This window comes from Amphiura filiformis, unplaced genomic scaffold (genome assembly GCF_039555335.1).
Source record: "Amphiura filiformis unplaced genomic scaffold, Afil_fr2py scaffold_48, whole genome shotgun sequence".
NCBI classification, from domain to species: domain Eukaryota; kingdom Metazoa; phylum Echinodermata; class Ophiuroidea; order Amphilepidida; family Amphiuridae; genus Amphiura; species Amphiura filiformis.
The window spans coordinates 640,995-658,620 of NW_027305512.1; the positions used below are offsets into that span (position 1 = coordinate 640,995).

The 17,626-nt window shown below is 34.5% G+C and overlaps 1 protein-coding gene and 2 long non-coding RNA genes across 4 annotated transcripts in view; all 3 read right to left on the reverse strand.

The window, feature by feature from the left end:
- LOC140144296 (phosphoribosyl pyrophosphate synthase-associated protein 2-like) overlaps nucleotides 1-17,599 on the reverse strand; it is a 91,327-nt gene extending 73,728 nt beyond the window's left edge. For both annotated transcript variants that reach the window (XM_072166118.1, XM_072166119.1), the window contains exon 1: nucleotides 17,407-17,599. In XM_072166118.1, coding sequence (XP_072022219.1) covers nucleotides 17,407-17,492 — 86 coding nt within the window. In that variant the 5' untranslated portion in view covers nucleotides 17,493-17,599. The remainder of the gene's footprint in view (nucleotides 1-17,406) is intronic.
- LOC140144294 (uncharacterized) lies at nucleotides 8,535-9,338 on the reverse strand. The gene is made up of 3 exons (XR_011857863.1): nucleotides 9,206-9,338; nucleotides 9,019-9,078; nucleotides 8,535-8,876 (listed from the first exon to the last, which is right to left on the reverse strand). It is a non-coding gene; the product is annotated as an uncharacterized lncRNA (long non-coding RNA).
- Nucleotides 9,467-16,919, reverse strand: LOC140144292 (uncharacterized). Its single transcript, XR_011857862.1, has 4 exons — nucleotides 16,823-16,919; nucleotides 14,977-15,097; nucleotides 9,710-9,816; nucleotides 9,467-9,586 (listed from the first exon to the last, which is right to left on the reverse strand). It is a non-coding gene; the product is annotated as an uncharacterized lncRNA (long non-coding RNA).
- Nucleotides 17,600-17,626: the final 27 nt, after the last annotated feature.

Below are 17,626 nucleotides of genomic sequence, written 5' to 3' on the forward strand. Positions count from 1 at the left end.
GTTTCATGTCTGCAAACATATACCTACACCCAAATCACGACCATCGGGCCGAGAGCGGCGTTCAAATAAGTTTTCGGCATTTTGGCGGCCATTTTGAATTTTTTGTATAAGGCAGCCATTTTGAATTTTGAAAAACTATGTAAATAACTTTTTCATGTCCACAGACATATTCATAGACACTCAAATCACCACCATCGGTCTGATAAAGCCGTTCAAATAAGTTTGGCAAAAATTCACCATTTTGGCCGCCATTTTGAATTTTGGAACATAAGGAAGCCATTTTGGATTTCGTAAACTGTCTAAATGACTTTCTCATGTCCATAAACATATATTTAGACACCAAAATCACCACCATTGGCCTTAGAATACATTTTTAGTAATTTTGACCCCCACTGTAGGAGCACCCCCCGGAAAGAGCACTTTGGGCACATTTTTAATTAAAGTGGACTACGGGAGCGTGTTCTACGCAAAATTTCAGTCTAGGAACACAAGCGGCTAGGGGACGCAGGGGTAACCTTGTCAATCAATGGTTATTCTATTGTCCGCCAAAGTTTAAAGCCAGTGACATCACCAATACGTTTATCCATGATCAATCCAATCGATATGCAATTATCCCACCAACGGCAAATCGATCAGCATGGCAGAGCACCACTGTGCGAAATTGACCAAGTTTAACTCGTGCGCATAAACTTGCATGGAATAAAAGTTAAATATTAAAATATAAAAATATTACAATTTGAAATGAAATAAAAATTAATAATTATAACAATAAAAAGTTATCACAATGTTAAAACAATTCATTCATGTTTTATTTCATTAGGCCTACCACAAAATATAGACCTACATAAATAAAAAATAAATAATATTGGCTACAAGCATCATCATCATCATCATCATCAATAATATAAAATATATACTTAACTTTTATATAACTTGTCTTACAAACTTTATGTTATAAAGTTGGCCATTTATTTATAGCCTATAGTAATTAGTATAGACCACATAATCTATATTTTAATGTGAAAGACCATATAGCTGAACATAATTCAAAATGGAATAAAACAATATGGTCGCATGTCATAAGTTGGGTACAATTTCCATTACATGGTCAAAAATGACAAAAAATTTATTTTTTGATATGTTGTATATATTGACAACCTCTAATAATTAACACAATTTTTAACCTTAACACATACTTAATTTTTGAGATAATGCTTAATTACTAATTAATTAATACACAGGTGTCTATGTAAATCTCAATTTTCAAATGCATTTTTCACACATCGGACCTCAATTATAAAAATGACTCTAAAATTTTTATTTTATACAAGAATGTCATCAGATTTGGAGGATATGTTCTCAATACATCAATGCTTCAAATGAACTATTTGAAATAATTGTACGTTTGTTAATTACATTGTGAAGGTCAATGACCTTTTTACGAGTAAATAGCGAGACGGTTATTCAATTATTGAGGAAATGAATATCAAGAAGAGAAACGTACATTATCATGTTGCTAAAATACTGAAATTCAACTAGGATTTCATTAAAAATGAAAATAAAAATGAAAAAAATGGAACATAATACCCTTTAAGGTGGTACTACACCCCTTGATAAATTTGTGTCTATTTTTGCATTTTTCTCAAAAAATACCAGCACACTGGTAACAAAAGTTATGTATATTATAGGGGCAAGGAATCCAGTTACTGCACTGGAATTTCAGTGACTCAATACAAGCAGTATGTTATTTATGATAAGAAAAGAGGTACCGATAAAATGTACCTCATTTCTTAACATATTTAGATCAATCACTTGTCTTGAATCACTGAAATTTCAGTGAGGTAATTGGATTCCTGGCCCCTATAATATACATAACTTTTTTTACCAGTGTGTAGTTATTTTTGAGAAAATGCAAAATTAGTCTTAAAATATATCATGGGGTGTAGTGCTCCTATAAGTAGTCGATAATTGTTTTAGTTGTATAAATTCAACATTCAAAGATGTCAATACATCATTCCCAAAAAAATAAAAAAAGTAACCAGTAGTTTTGACATGCTGACATGTGAATTTTCACATAGGCCCTATGCACACACTCCCGCATCCGCCTGCTCCACATCCGCCTGCTCCTCCACCCCTGGCATTTTTCATTTCAACTGATGTGATTTTTTTACTGAATGATGTATAATTATATGCTTCAGTAGACTGAAAGAGTATAAAATTAGGCTTAAAATGAGGTATCAACCACTGCTGTAGGATATGGGGTTACGGAAAGCCAATCAATTTTGTATCACAATTTTCAGAAAAGTGTAATCCCTCCACCCTTTTTGCATACCCAACTTATGACATGCGACCATATATAAAGTAATAACAATAATAATATTGCTACACTAAATATATGAAAATAAATAAAATACGTATTACTAAATTAAGAAGAAATCTTACTATTTCTATAAATTTGAAAACACTTAAGATTTAATATCCTGCTTTTTTTTTTAACCACATAAACGTTTTCAACTGAGATGTTCGTCTCATGCAGGTTTTCAAGTTGTATGACAAGTTTATAATATTCATGCTGTTTGTGCGGGATATTACTAGGCCTATATATGTTACGAAATATATATAAATGTATATTTTTAAAATGTTTATAATTTCTTTAATTAAAAAAAGTCCTGTATTATTATAGTATATAATATTATCATCATTTTATTATTATTATTATTATTATTATTTCGAGAGACATGAGATCCTGCTGCTGAATCCAGGAACCTGGCTGAATCGTAAAGTATTAAAGGGTGCCGCCATAGCTCATCCACGATCTTGATCCTATTTTTATCGATATACATTGATGGTAACTGGACATTTCATCCCCTCGCATTTTCATCCCCTGGACATTTCATCCCCTCGCATTTTCATCCCCTGACATTTCATCCCCTAATGTTAAAACGCTATTGTAGCGTTCTTTGAGCGTGACAGTAAAAAGATTGCATATGAATATAATAATTGTTTAGGATCTTTAGAAGGAAATAATATAAGGAAATTAATCTTTATTTAAAATTAGTCTTATTTATCCAATGTATGCACCGTGTTCTGTATGAGCTACATGTATCAGTATCACCAGCTGATCACGCGTATAAAAATCGATCGATGTTGAATGGCAATAGTGCAATGAATTTACCTATTGATGATTGAACAGTGCGTGTAGGCCCCCTACACGGATGATTCTAATTCAGTAATCAGTATTACGCCTGGTATTATTATTAAAAGTATTATTATTTTGTTATTTTACCGGGGTAGCCCTATCGTTATCATTATATTATTATTAATATTTTTATTATTATTATTTATATTATTATACTTTGTTTTTTGTTGTTGTTGATATTAGCCTGGACTATTAAGCTAAAGTGTATTTCTTCTCTTTCTTCCTGTTATTGTATTTATTGTGTATTGTTTATGTATCTATAGGCTGTTTATTTATTTATAATTATTATAATTTATGTATTTATTATTTATTTTGTTTACTTAGTTGTTCATCTAACAAAATTAGTACATTTTTATGGGAACCATGTATCTGTTATGTGGATAGTATGTTATATTATTTATAAGATAGACATAAAAGATAATAGCATCAAATATGTCTGCATATAGGCACTAGGGAAGGATCATGGCAATATTTCAAATGGGTTGTCATTGTAAAGGGGAGTATTGTAGCTATCCATTGATATGCAACAAGATATGAATATGTCACCAATAATTGGAGATACAGGTACTTGAAAAAACTTTCCAAACTTTTGTTGAGGAGTTTACTTTGTTTTTTGTTGTTGTTGATATTAGCCTGGACCATTAAGCTAAAGTGTATTTCTTCTCTTTCTTCCTGTTATTGTATTTATTGTGTATTGTTTATGTATCTATAGGCTGTTTATTTATTTATAATTATTATAATTTATGTATTTATTATTTATTTTGTTTGTTTATTTATTTATTATTATTTACTTAGTTGTTCATCTAACAAAATTAGTACATTTTTATGGGAACCATGTATCTGTTATGTGGATAGTATGTTATATTATTTATAAGATAGAGATAAAAGATAATAGCATCAAATATGTCTGCATATAGGCACTAGGGAAGGATCATGGCAATATTTTTGTATTGTCCACTTGATGAGGTAATTAGATTTAGTGCAATGTCATGTTATACAGTAGGAACAATAGCCGTTAGGCGAATGGTTACAGGAAGTTGAACTCTTTCAATCAGTGGAATCTATATACATATAACTTTATAGCCAGTTTTAGTCGTCCAATTGGGCGACTTTTGACTTCCGTCCCGCGACAAAAAAAGTGCTCCCGCGATTTCGCGACATTATGGCTACTTTGAAAATCTCACCCGTGAAATCCATTAAATATTGGGCGATTTTTGAAAAGTTGACTTCAAAATTGTTAAATTGGATATTCTCATAGTCAATGGTCCTTCAAAACAAAACCTCCAAACAACGAATTCAAATAAAAAGAAACTGAACATTCTGTGGTCAGTGTGCATCCAGGTATGACAATGGGAAACAAATTAAAGTCGATACACGCGCAGGAAGATAACTGATATAAGGGCTTAATCCCCAGGATTATCCTTAGAATATTCCCATATCAATTCTCACAAGTTGCTTAAGACGACAAAAGTGCCAAGCGGGGGGCCAAGTTTCTCTTTTCATGTAGGTTTGCTTGGGTTTATTAAAAATAACATAACTACATGTCGTTCCATGGCTCTGGGTTAATTGATTTTGGACTGGATTCAGGTTCTGACCATGGGCCCGTTTTTTCTTTTAATTTTGTATATTTTACCCCGGTTTGTAGCGGTATCTCTCTGTGGTACGCAGCCATACTTGAGGGTCAACGGGAGGGACAGATAGTATGGGCACACGGACCTTTTTCAGGTCTGTGGATAGTCTATCCTCGTTGAAAGTTTCAAATGATATTCCATAAAGGGTTGTGTTTAGTTATTTTGGATATTTTGTGATTTGAAGGTTCATACGAGGCCTTTACATGTCCTATTATGTACCAATTTGTATTAATATTTAATTTAACAACTTTTAAATTTGAAAAAAATATTTCTAAAAAACGAATTGTGTCTTTATGAACCATCCTTTGTAAGAAGGCGTACCTAATTTGCATATTAAGTCGCCATTGAAAAGTCCAATCGATAAGAGATTGACTATTTCTGCCGACCACGATAGCGTGGGTACTTAGCATTGAAATAAATGATTGGTAGTTTCTTTAGATCTTCTGCCGTCTATTCAATGCGGTTCTTTTTCCAACCAAACACATAGTTTCGTAGAACAAAAATATACTTTGTGAACTTGACAGTCATGAAGTCATCACATCCTTTTTGAACTTGGAAGTGCATGTTAAACCCGACTGGCCTATTTTAAGGTATAGTCGAGGCACAGAGAGCACTTTTAGTGCACCTGGGCTTTATAACTATATTACCGGGAGGCAAGTTAGCTGACCGAGGTATAGGCACGAATTTTGAGTCTATGCTAAGAAATTTAAATTTTTAAATGGCACCATTAAGTTAAATGGAAAGCCAAATTTTGAATTTTCTCAAAAAGTTTATCATTCCCACGATATTTAAGGCGGTGACTGTCTTTCTATCAAGTCATAAAAAACGCCAGACAATATGCCTAATTAAGATGGTGGTTGTTTATTTCCATTTATTATACTATTGTATAGTAACAATACAATAGTCTGAATAGCATGAGAGATCCGTAATGGATATTTGTGCTTTGCACGTGACTTGTGCGTGCATGGTGTGGTCGATATTTGGATTGGCTGAAGTGTTTACACATAGGCCATGGTCGCACTACACAAGAGAGAGTTGCACATCACATTCTGACTTCATTGAAGTAACATGGGCTTGATTTTAGTTTCAGTTGGAATGTGATTTTTTAAAATATAAAGAAAGCTTTAATTCGAGCTTCAGATAAAATGAATTCAACAAGATTGGATGTTGTTATCCATTAAAATCATACAAAAGTCCAGAAATGGTTTTTGTACTCAATAAGAGCCCACCGGTTTTCTTAATTTGGATAACGAGACATGGATCCGAGTTCGATTCTATGTTGTATATTAATGTATGCACACTTGCATGAGAGATCCGAGAGGATATTCGTGCGGTTTGATTTCACGGAATCAAACTAAAGTGTTTATAGGCCAAGTTTTATGCATGTAGGCTTTTTAGTAATATGGTACGAAAAACCAGAGATGGTAGTCGTATATATGAGCTTACAATAGCTTTCGCACCTACGAGAGATCCGAGATGGATATTTGTACTGCTATACTTGGTCTTTTATTAATGTACAGAAAAGGTACATAGATTCGACATGTCGAATTTATTTATGTTGAATTCTAAGCATGGGTCATAAGAAAAATCTAGACCTACATATACAGGCAACTGACGAAGGAAAAGATTCCAGAAACGTGTTATTGCTTAACAGCCTGCATACAGCTGGCAAAACACGTCTTGCTAGCTGTATGCTTTCTAGCAACGGTTTTCAGAATGTCCTAAATTGGATCAAATCAAGTTGATTACCGTTATGAGTGGGAACTTTGTAACAGCTCTAGAGGCTAGAGATTGCATTAGGGCTTTAGCGGTTTACCGATCTTTCTAGCCCTCTGAAGGGGCCTATATAAAACAAACTCACTTGGAGTGTTTAGTTGTCGTATGGAGTCGCTGCCTCGGCCTGCCGACCCTCAAGTGACCTTGTTGTTTTTAGTGTTAATTTACAATTTTAGTTCTGCTGACGCAGACATTTTTACTAAAAGACAGCGAAGTGTTCAATTGGTTGAGTAGAAGATTGTTTTGGAAATTTGGAAAGAATTTGAATGTTTTGAAGGATTTGAAACAAAATAGGCTTTAAAGCCTGTGATATTTAGATGGTTTATTTAAATAAAGACAATTTTATATGCATGTCTGAAGTAATACTACTAAGTTTGAGAGATATGAGTAGTATTAGATTTCTTCAACATGACCATATAAAGCTATACTACTATTCTAATTCAGAAGAAAAGAGTAGTATATTTTGGGAAACACGTATAGTTTCCTTAGACACGTTGAAGAAAGTAGTGTTTTGATATATATAATATATGTATCATAAAATGTTTCGCTTTCTCAGGTTTTTATAAGTTTCACAAGGTGAGACATATTTCGGATATTTTCTTTTATATTTATACCCTTTTGTGGTTTTGATTTTGGACTGGATTCAGGTTCTGACCATGGGCCCGTTTTTTCTTTTAATTATGAATGAATTTACATAATAAATACATAAATAGCAGGAAAAAAGAGAATACACTTAACATAACAATAATAAATAGTCTGAGCTATGAACAAAAAACCCCACAGTTTTTTTAATAATAATAATAATAATAATAATGATAATAATAATAATAATATGCCTAATAATATTAACAAGAATAGTAATAATATAATGATAACAATACTCACAGTAATAACAAAAGATATGCGTATGCACTATTCAATTTAGGTAAATTCATTGAATGTATAAACTATTATTAACTATTAGTCTATAGGCCCTGCTGCCATTCAACATTGATCGATTATTATACGTGTGATCAGCTGGTGATAGCTCATATAGGCATGTTCACAAAAATTTCAAACTATTCAAATCAGGACAAAAATGATTCAGCTGGAAAGGTCTTAAAATTCCCTTTAAAATGAGGGGTCAACCAGCTCACTGGGGTCAGGAATAATGGAGATATGGCAATTTAAGTGCCGTGAAATGGCCCTATTCTACAATACAGGCTTGGTACTGAAAAGTGTGTCCATAAATCCCCATAGTATGAGAAATTCATGGAATTCATGGAAAAAACACTGTTTGTACTAGCTAAAATTGTATTAATTTTACACTTAAAATGATATAAAATGAATTGAAACAGATTTTATTTGATCAATACCACTATCAACAAGTTAATGGAGAGCTATACCATGACCGCATGCTTACCACACCCATGTAAGCCACGCCCCTTTTTGGTCCGATAAGTTGAGAATTGGTGGTTTTGTGGTATTTGGGGTGATAAAATCCATTTTGAACCAAGTTCAGTACTTATAAATAAGGAAAATGTACACCAATTCAAGTAAAATAAGTATGTCATGGATTTTAATTGACTTTTAATACAATATTATACTTTCTGGGCATCAAAATGGCGTATTTTGTCAGAAATACTAATTTAGCACCCAAAATTGGACCATTTTCCGCCCAAAACATACGAAATGGGCCATAAAAATTAAGTTTACCTCACTTTTCAATAATGGTATTATATAGAATGTACCCAACTAACTGAAAGAAAGTAAAAACAAAGAAAAACATGTAAAAATTTGCCACCTAATATGCCAAAAATGGTTAAAAATGTGTTACTTTGCCAAATAAGTACATTTAGCACCCAAAAACACCCAAATTTGTATGAAATTCCGCCCAATCTTACAAATTGTTATAAAATGAGCTCAAATTCGGGTTTTCATGATTTAAAAGAAAATTATGAAGAATTTTGCATGTCAAGTTGGATAACAAGCAAATCAGTGTTTTTCTCTCTATTTTAGCTGCAATATAGCCTACATCATGCCCAACTATTTCCATGTTGCCATGTCTCACTTGCTGTTAAACACAGAATGCTGATTTATGCATTGGTTTACCTTGATTTTCATGCAAAATCATTTCGATTCTAAATTTTGACCTCTTTAAAACTTGAATGTTGTCTGTCATTCACAGGTAGAGATTTATCAACATCCACCATTCATGTAGTATTTATTGTTGCACTCTTTCTAGCACTATTTAGTATTGATGCTACATCTGTTTGGGTGTTCCACAATTCCTGAGAAAAAAAGGAGAAAAAAAATTAATATTGAGCAGTAATTTATTCGCAGTTATGTCATGAAGTATCAACAATTTCAATGTATTTGTAAGCTGGTCAAACTAATCACTTTTACAAATGTGGGTACTAACTATTAACTAACCTTTTTTTATCTTTCATTTCAGCCTCAGAGGTTATTCAGATACTTCAGAGAACTTAGCTCCTGCAAAATTAAAATAATTATAGAGTGTAATGTTTGTTTATAATGAGTCAAAGTACAATGACGAATGTTTCATTTAAAAATATGAAAATGTGTTTTTTTAATAATTCTTTTTTTATACTATACAAACCTTTTTAATTATCTTTCCAGCTAAAAGTCTCTTCATACTATCACAATTAATGTGTCAATCAGGTCAAAGTAGCTCCATAGAACTGTGCTCCTTCAGAGGTTCTTCAGATATTTCAGAGAACTTAGCTCCTGCAAAATTAAAATATAGAGTGTAATGTTTGTTTATAATAAGTCAAAGTACAATGACTAATGTCTCGTTTAAAAATATGAAAATGTGTTTTTTTAATTATTCTTTTTTTTTTATACTATACAAACCTTTTAATTATCTTTCCAGGTAAAGGTCTCTTCATACTATCACAATAAATGTGTCAATCAGGTCAAAGTAGCTCCATAGAACTGTGCTCCTTCAGAGGTTCTTCAGATATTTCAGAGAACTTAGCTCCTGCAAAATTTAAATATAGAGTGTAATGTGTGTTTATAATAAGTCTAAAGTACAATGGCTAATGTCTCATTTAAAAATATGAAAATGTGTTTTTGAATTATTCTTTTTTTACACTATACAAACCTTTTTAATTATCTTTCCAGCAAAAAGTCTCTTCATACTATCACAATTAATGTGTCAATCAGGTCAAAGTAGTTCCATAGAACTGTGCTCCTTCAATTAACAATTTTCTGAAAAAAAAAAAAAAAAAAAAAAAAATGTTAGTCATGATATTGCAACAATTAAATTTTAGTATTACTCTTTCACAAATACTCAGCTGCGAAAGAAAGATTCTGAAAAAAAGAGAAATGTTAGTCAAATCTTTAAGGACTTCTCTTTTACTAAATTCTGTTTCTGGAAAAAAGAAGGAAAAAAAAGAGGTGAAAATGTTAGTCATGATGTACCAGCAATTGAATTTTAGGACTTCTCTTTCACAAGTACTCAGCTGCATAAGAAAGATTCTGAAAAAAGGAGAAATGTTAGTAAACTCTTTAAGGACTTCTTTTTTTATATTCTGTTTCTGGAAAAAAGAAGAAAGAAAGAGAAAGCTTTTGCATGATTAGGATGTAAAGAGGGTACAGCACACAGTTTACTTACTTATTTATTTATTTATTTATTTATAACATTCAACCAAAGCAAAGCTAAAACTTACATGTATACATATTTGACATGGAGATTGCATGGTTCAGGTGAGTATGAAATGGAATGCAGCATGATTGGTGTACAGGATGATATGGTGATGGTGACTGATGAGACTGGTATTTGGTGCCAAAATGAACTGCAGGATGGTGGATGTATATGAGATGAAATGAAGTGCAGGATGATGGAATGGATGTACAGGATGATCTGTTGTACCATGATTATACCTTGCACATAGTGTAGACTTGCAAGTTAGCAATTTTATTAGCTAGCTAATATTGTTTGTATTTACTTTACAAGTGACAGGTCAAGAAAACATTTGGCCAATTCTACAGTTCATCAAAGTTTATAATCCATTCCATGTACTAAGCAGAGAAGTAATTCATTGGTATAACAAACGAACAAAATCAGCTTGTTACACTAGCAAGTGCCACACCGTTGCAACGGTCGACCCGGGGTGATGTAAGGCAGCAGGCTGGACTAGTGCACAGCGTCATCATCCCTATATCTTCGTGTCAAAAATAGCTGTGATAGTACGGCGATTCCTCTCGTTTTCAATACACTAATTAGCGGCCATTGCTGTTTGCTCTGGATATATTTTTACTGCATTTTATGCGTAACGATTTTTAAATCGTAAGTTGAATTTGTGATATATTTAATTTTGAGAATTACAATTATAAAGGAACACATTTAGCCCATTCACCTAAGATCCAGGTGCTTGTATAGAAAATTCAATCACACATCTATATCACAATGCATATGTAATCAGAATCAGAATCATCAAGGATATCCCGCCTATTATAAACAAGCACACCCCTTCAAGTTCCCTGTCACAGCTGTGTGAAGGTGCATATATTGTACAGCAAACTAAATAAACAATTTTAAAAACAATAGTAATAGTATCGTCCATAAGGGCAGCACAGGCAAGTTTGAAATGACATAGTTGTGAAGACAAAATTGGCGAGTCATAATTGGCGAGTCATAATTGGCGAGTCATAATTGGCGAGTCAAGTTGGCGAGACATGATTGGCGAGTCAAAATCAGGCTAGCGCAGAGTCCCATTGGCAATAGAAGACACAGATTGGCAAAAGAGTTCCATAGACTCAGGACAAAATTTGGAAGTAAAGTCATAAGTTGGTTGACAAAATAGGCATGACATAATTGGCATGTCAAAATCGAGCTGGCTTTGAGTCCCATAGGCTTTAATTATAAAAAGTCACAAGTTGAATAAGGAGTCCATAAAAAGGACTCTGGACTTAAACTTTCTTTATCTGTGTCAACAATAGAATATTGATTTCAATAGAATTGAATACATTTTGAGTTTAAATTGTTGAATACATTTTGAGTTTAAATTGTTGAATACATTTTGAGTTTAAACAAATTGTTGAATACATTTTGAGATTAAATTGTTGAATACATTTTGAGTTTAAATTGTTGAATACATTTTGAGTTTAAACAAATTGTTGAATACATTTTGAGATTAAATTGTTGAATACATTTTGAGTTTAAATTGTACTTTACCACTGAACAATTTAAACAATGATGTCTCCTGCTGCAATGTCCACCACAACTTCCTGTATAGTTTGGTAACAGGGAGCTTCTGGATTTTCATCGTATACAATTTTGAATTCTTTTTGTGCATGTTGATTTTCTTCTATAGCTACAATCGTTCCAGTGTAGAGCGTCTCAAAGGCTGTATTTTGATCCTCAAATTTCTGACGAATCTTGCGCTCAATAAGTTTTTCTGGTTGTTCAAATATATCCTGAATTATTTGACTGTCCTGTGGAATGGGTGATCTTAAAATCTGTGTGAATTGGTCCTGGAGTTGTAGTGAAGATAATTTAGAAAGTGCTATTTTGACAGCATCACAATGAAGTACTTGAGTCCTAAATTTAATTTGAGATTTGATCGCTTCCTTTTTACGAGTTTCGCTTAATGATGATACCTGATGATACATGTCCTCCTCTGTTAACCATAATCCTCCGTATCTATAAACTCCTTCTACCACTCCTTCCAGCTGTTCTCTTCCCTTTTCTTCCTTCTGCACCTGCTCCATCCTCCTTTCTCTCAGCCTCTCACGCATCTTTTCCTGGTATTGTCTATTCTTCTCCCGATCTGTCACTCGTATCTTCGCTCCCTGTTTCACCGCCCATATGATATTCCTTTCCCTCTCCTCTTCTGTCATCCTTGCCATATCCTGTCCTACCCTGTTAGCTGCATACATCGATTTGCTCTCGATTTTAGTCATCATTGTTGATGGGGCATTTGATTGTACTCTCTTCATTTTTGCGAACTGCCTTTCCCCAGAAATATTGGTGCTACTGCATGATTTCGCCTCTTTGATCAGCACATCAGATGGTTCTGCAAATTTCCCTCCCAGCAAGTGGTCAGACAGTTGCCGCTGGATCACTGCCGATATGGAATCTAAAAGCGTCCGCATTATTTCTGTGATGCGTTCGTCAACTTCACCCTCTTTGAGGCAGATCTTGCATTCGTTGACTTCTTCGCCGAAGCAGTTAGTTGCACATCCTGTGAGTAGGGGTGTTGGATCTTCAATCCATTCTTTCAGTTTAATGTCTGCATGCTGTATAAGTTGGTTAGTATCCAAAATATTACAATCCTTCATGGCTGCAGCTTGCCAAGGACCGGTGAGGTATTTACTTAGAATTCCTAGGCACCGTAGTTCTGCATCGCACTCCTGCCCTCTGAGCATATTAACAACTGCCAGTGATGCCCTATTCTGGGATTGGTTGACCTTGGTCAGGAATGTGATAATGTGTTCTTTATACAAAAATGATGAATATGCATTATTAAATAATATATTAAATTTGTTTCCCACCCAACGAAGAAAAGTACATTCCTGCCCACAGCTCCTGATGAAGTTTCTGAGGTCTGCGCCCGATGGCAATGGATTGGTCATGAAACAATTTGTCAATGCATCGGATTAATGCTTGAGTCATAGACTCTCCTCTGTGTGGATAGGGTACATGGGTATACTTCTTTTGCAGATTTTGGTCCTCTGATTTCAACAATGCTTTATCGCATTCTTTTTGGAAAGAGTCTAGTGGGTGCATGAAACAACGAAACTTGTTGATCTCTCCCCCCTTGGCGTCTTCTAACTGTACATCAATGGCACTATTTACCACATGGCGGTCAGTCATTGTATTAGTAACGTTCTGTAGGAGATTGCCCTCTACCCTTTCAGCAGCATCATCAACGTCATGAAGTGCGTCCTTGATGGTATTTACATAAGAGTCAGCAGTTCCACCTACTTGGTGTCTAAGTCCAACCAAGTAGGTGTGCTCTGGTGTCGCCACTTCGATTTCCGTCACGTGTCTGCCGTCTTTGTCCGTCGTTCCGTCGTACTTCAGCGTCAAGTCGGTTGTATCTTTTGTCACTTCAGCCACCTTGCGCATAGCAAGGGCTTTCATTGCTGAAGGAAGTCTTGATTGGGTTGACCTTGAAGGCAAATTTCCTTTGAAGGACTGCCCTGTCACCGCCTCTACACTAACCTTTATTGCATGCGAGATTTTATGTTCTGCCAAACCGGCACTTATTAATTCCATTGACGCTTGTATTATTTTAGGATTACATCTTTTGCCATCCATTTTTGTGTCTATTTCTGGTTGCTCAGTTAGTCTCTCTTTAAGTTCTTCAACCCTGTTTTCCAGATGTTTGTTTTCTTCATCTTTTTGTTTTAGCATTGTTATTGTACTTGTGAGGGCTTCAGATGTAATTTGATGCACCCGTGTGCTGACACCGCACTGCACTCTCTCTACAGTAATGGGTTGTTTTTCCTTCATCCTCTGTATTTTTTTCCTTTCTGCTTGCTCTTTAGCGCACTTCTTCCTCCATCGCTCAGCAGCAGAAGATTTCCTTTTGTATGCTTGAAAGAATCTCTTAGGCTGCTGACCCCTCCTAATGGAGCCATACATCTCCCTCAGTTTTTTGTTACTGTTCTGCAGTTTGATTTTTAGGTTTTGGTTTTGGTTTTTTAACCGTGTGTTTTCTTTATGCAACAAGTCATTTTCAACCTTCAATTGTTCTTTTGTGGGACTTTCTGGTAAGTCTACTTTCCTCAGTTTGAGTCCATGATGATCTATAAAGCTTTCCTGTCTTCGTTTTGTGCCTGATGATTTTGGCAGTTTATATGGGCTGTTTAACAAAAGTCCGGGCTTCCTTCTTTGTTCTTCTGTCTTTGTGTTTTTCTTTAATTTTCTTACACTTTCAGCTAACACTTGTATTGATCTCCTCAGAGTTGCATCCAATAGGCCATCATCTTCAAACTTGGTGCATATAGCGTCATGAAATGCTTTGAAGTATTTGTTTTTGTCACTTTTGGCCTTTTTCTTCATCACATATGCATATATTTCCAACATGAGCCCGTTTGTTATTTGGGTGGTTTCTAATTCCATGAGTCTTTCAATGAAGTTCCCAGTATCCATGCCTACCTTGTTTGCTTCTGGTCCTATTACACCTTTCTGGATGTTTTCTCCACTCTCCGCCATGGTTTTGTTTTCCCTGTCACTTTGTAAATAGTAAACACTATTAAAACTACAACTACAAGTCTACAACTACAAGCCTACAACTATCTACTACTAGCTTCTACTTCTACTTCTAGTCTAAAACCAGGTCTAAAAACTCACAGCAAGCAGTATTCTAGTCTGCAAAGAAGCAACATCAAGAACAAGAAATAAATAATCTGACTTACTTATTGGTGGTAGAGTGGTAGATTAAGAGTAGCTCAAGCACTGACAAAAGTGGATGGTACTTTCATCTCAAGTGGAAATCACTTCCAGTGGCCCAGAAGCATAAAAAAGGTTTAAAAATCTCTAAAAAGAAAATGATAAATATAATAAGTAAACACATTGTACATGTAATTTGAATTTTATTTCAAAAGAAGGGCCTGTGCAGCATATTTTTTAATCTAAATTTATTAATTTCTTGGGCTACAGATCACTAATAGTACATGGAGGATTATTAGTGACCAACCATGGCTAATTCACCGTAGTAATTTCTCAACTTCAATGACTTCATAAATTTGTAATTAGAAGCATGAACCCAATTTTTACCTTTTTGACCTCCCTGGCAAATAAATATCCAGGGGAAAATTCCCCAAATAAACAAACACTTTTCCACTCTCTGACCTCCCTGGCAAATAAATAGCTAGGGGAAAATCCCCCTCCCCACCCCAAAAAAAAATATAAATAAATAAATAAACAAACAAACACTTTCCCACTCTCTGACCTCCCTGGCAAAAAAATAGCCCGGGGAAAATCCCCCTCCCCCAAAAAAAAATAAAAAATAAAAAAATGAAAAACAAACAAACACTTTTCCACTCTCTGACCTCCCTGGCAAATAAATAGCCTGGGAAAATCCCCTCCCCCAAAAAAAAAAAATTTACAAAAAATAAAAAATAAGAAAATAAATAAATAAATAAATAAATAAATAAATAAATAAATAAATAAATAAATAAATAAATAAATAAATAAATAAATAAATAAATAAACACTTTCCCACTCTCTGACCTCCCTGACAAATAAAAAGCCCAGGGAAAATCCCCCTCCCCCCCCCCATCAAAAATAAAATTAAAATAAATAAATAAATAAACAAACAAACACTTTCCCACTCTCTGACCTCCCTGGCAAAAAAAATAGCCCGATGAAAATCCCCCAAAAAAAAAAAAAAATGAAAAAATAAAAACAAACAAACACTTTTCCACTCTCTGACCTCCCTGGCAAATAAATAGCCCGGAGAAAATCCCCTCCCCCCAAGGAAAAAAAAATAATAATAATAAATAAATAAAATAAATAAATAAATAAATAAATAAATAAAAAACAAACAAACACTTTCCCACTCTCTGACCTCCCTGGCAAATAAAAAGCCCAGGGAAAATCCCCCTCCCCCCAAAAAATAAATCACACCCCCCAAAAATCAATAAAAATTAATTAATCAAAAAATATTCAAAAACATTGATAATGTTAATAATAATAATGATAATAATTATAAAAGACAATGTTAATCATAATTAGGCCTAACAATAATAATAATTACCTAAACTGAAAAGAAAAGATTTTTCCCCAATGTAAAAGACGCGTCGGTCACCCCCTGGTGGCTAATAAAAAAGCCCAACCTCCAACCGGGGTTGCCAGAAGACGCTATGCAAGCAAGCCCATTGACATTTGTACATGCACCCAAACATGAATTAGCCGTATTTTCTATCAGAGTACGTTCACGGCGGATCATTTCATTCATAATCGCAGACATTTAGAGCTAAACTATTTCGATTCTAAGGATATTTAGACATCATAGAATTTTTGCAAAATGTCAAATGAGAATTATAGACACCAAATAGGTAAGTTTGCATATGTTTAAAATGCCGTATGACATTGATTTTAAACTAGTGTTGACACGCTATCGACATGCAAGTTTGAGACCAAATTCTACACGATCGACTTGAAAATTACAAGCAACGTTTATATTCTTAGTTCCGTTATTCTTTTATCAATAAAATATAAGCATGTGGTATGAAAATAATAATAAAGAGAGTGATTTACCTTGATTTTACTGCGGCGTCTTTGCAATGCATATTCCCGCGGTAGGGTTTGAGATGCCGGCTGCACGACCTTGCACTCGCCAGGGTCACTCGTGGGCGATATCGATACAGCGCCAACAGCGGCGATGTATGTGATCGAGTCTAGCTCATACAGAACACGGTGCATACATTGGATAAATAAGATTATTAATTTCCTTATATTAGTTCCTTCTAAGTTCAAGATTCTAAAACAATTATTATTCATATGCATTCTTGATTCACTGTCACGCTCAAAGAACGCTACAATAGCGTTTTAACACGAGGGGATGAAATGTCCAGGGGATGAAATGTCCAGGGGATGAAGTGTCCAGGGGATGAAGTGTCCAGTTTGCAGTATTCACATTGATCACTTATCAGATTAAGTATTGGACACAATAGATAAAGTATTTGATTGACAAGGTTACCCCTGCGTCCCCTAGCCGCTTGTCTAGGAACCGTATCAAACATAAAGTGAACACTATTTCCCATCCGCGCGTGAATGAGAGCCCGACTATGAGTGGTCTCGATATTTTTTTTGTTCATGTGTTGTTTTGATTTTTTACTTACGACGTAACAAGATTGGCTAATTCTGGGTGGGAGTTGCCGGAAAATACCAACAACCCCCCTCGTGCCATAGCATTCTTCTTATTCATGTCGAAGGCGGCGTTATTCGCCGGTCTTTTGACGCCTGGAAGTGGAATTTTTTATCAACTTTGCATCCAATTCTCGGAAATCTGTGATTGCGTGCTCTCTGTTAACAATACACTGCCAAAAAGAGCACGTAATT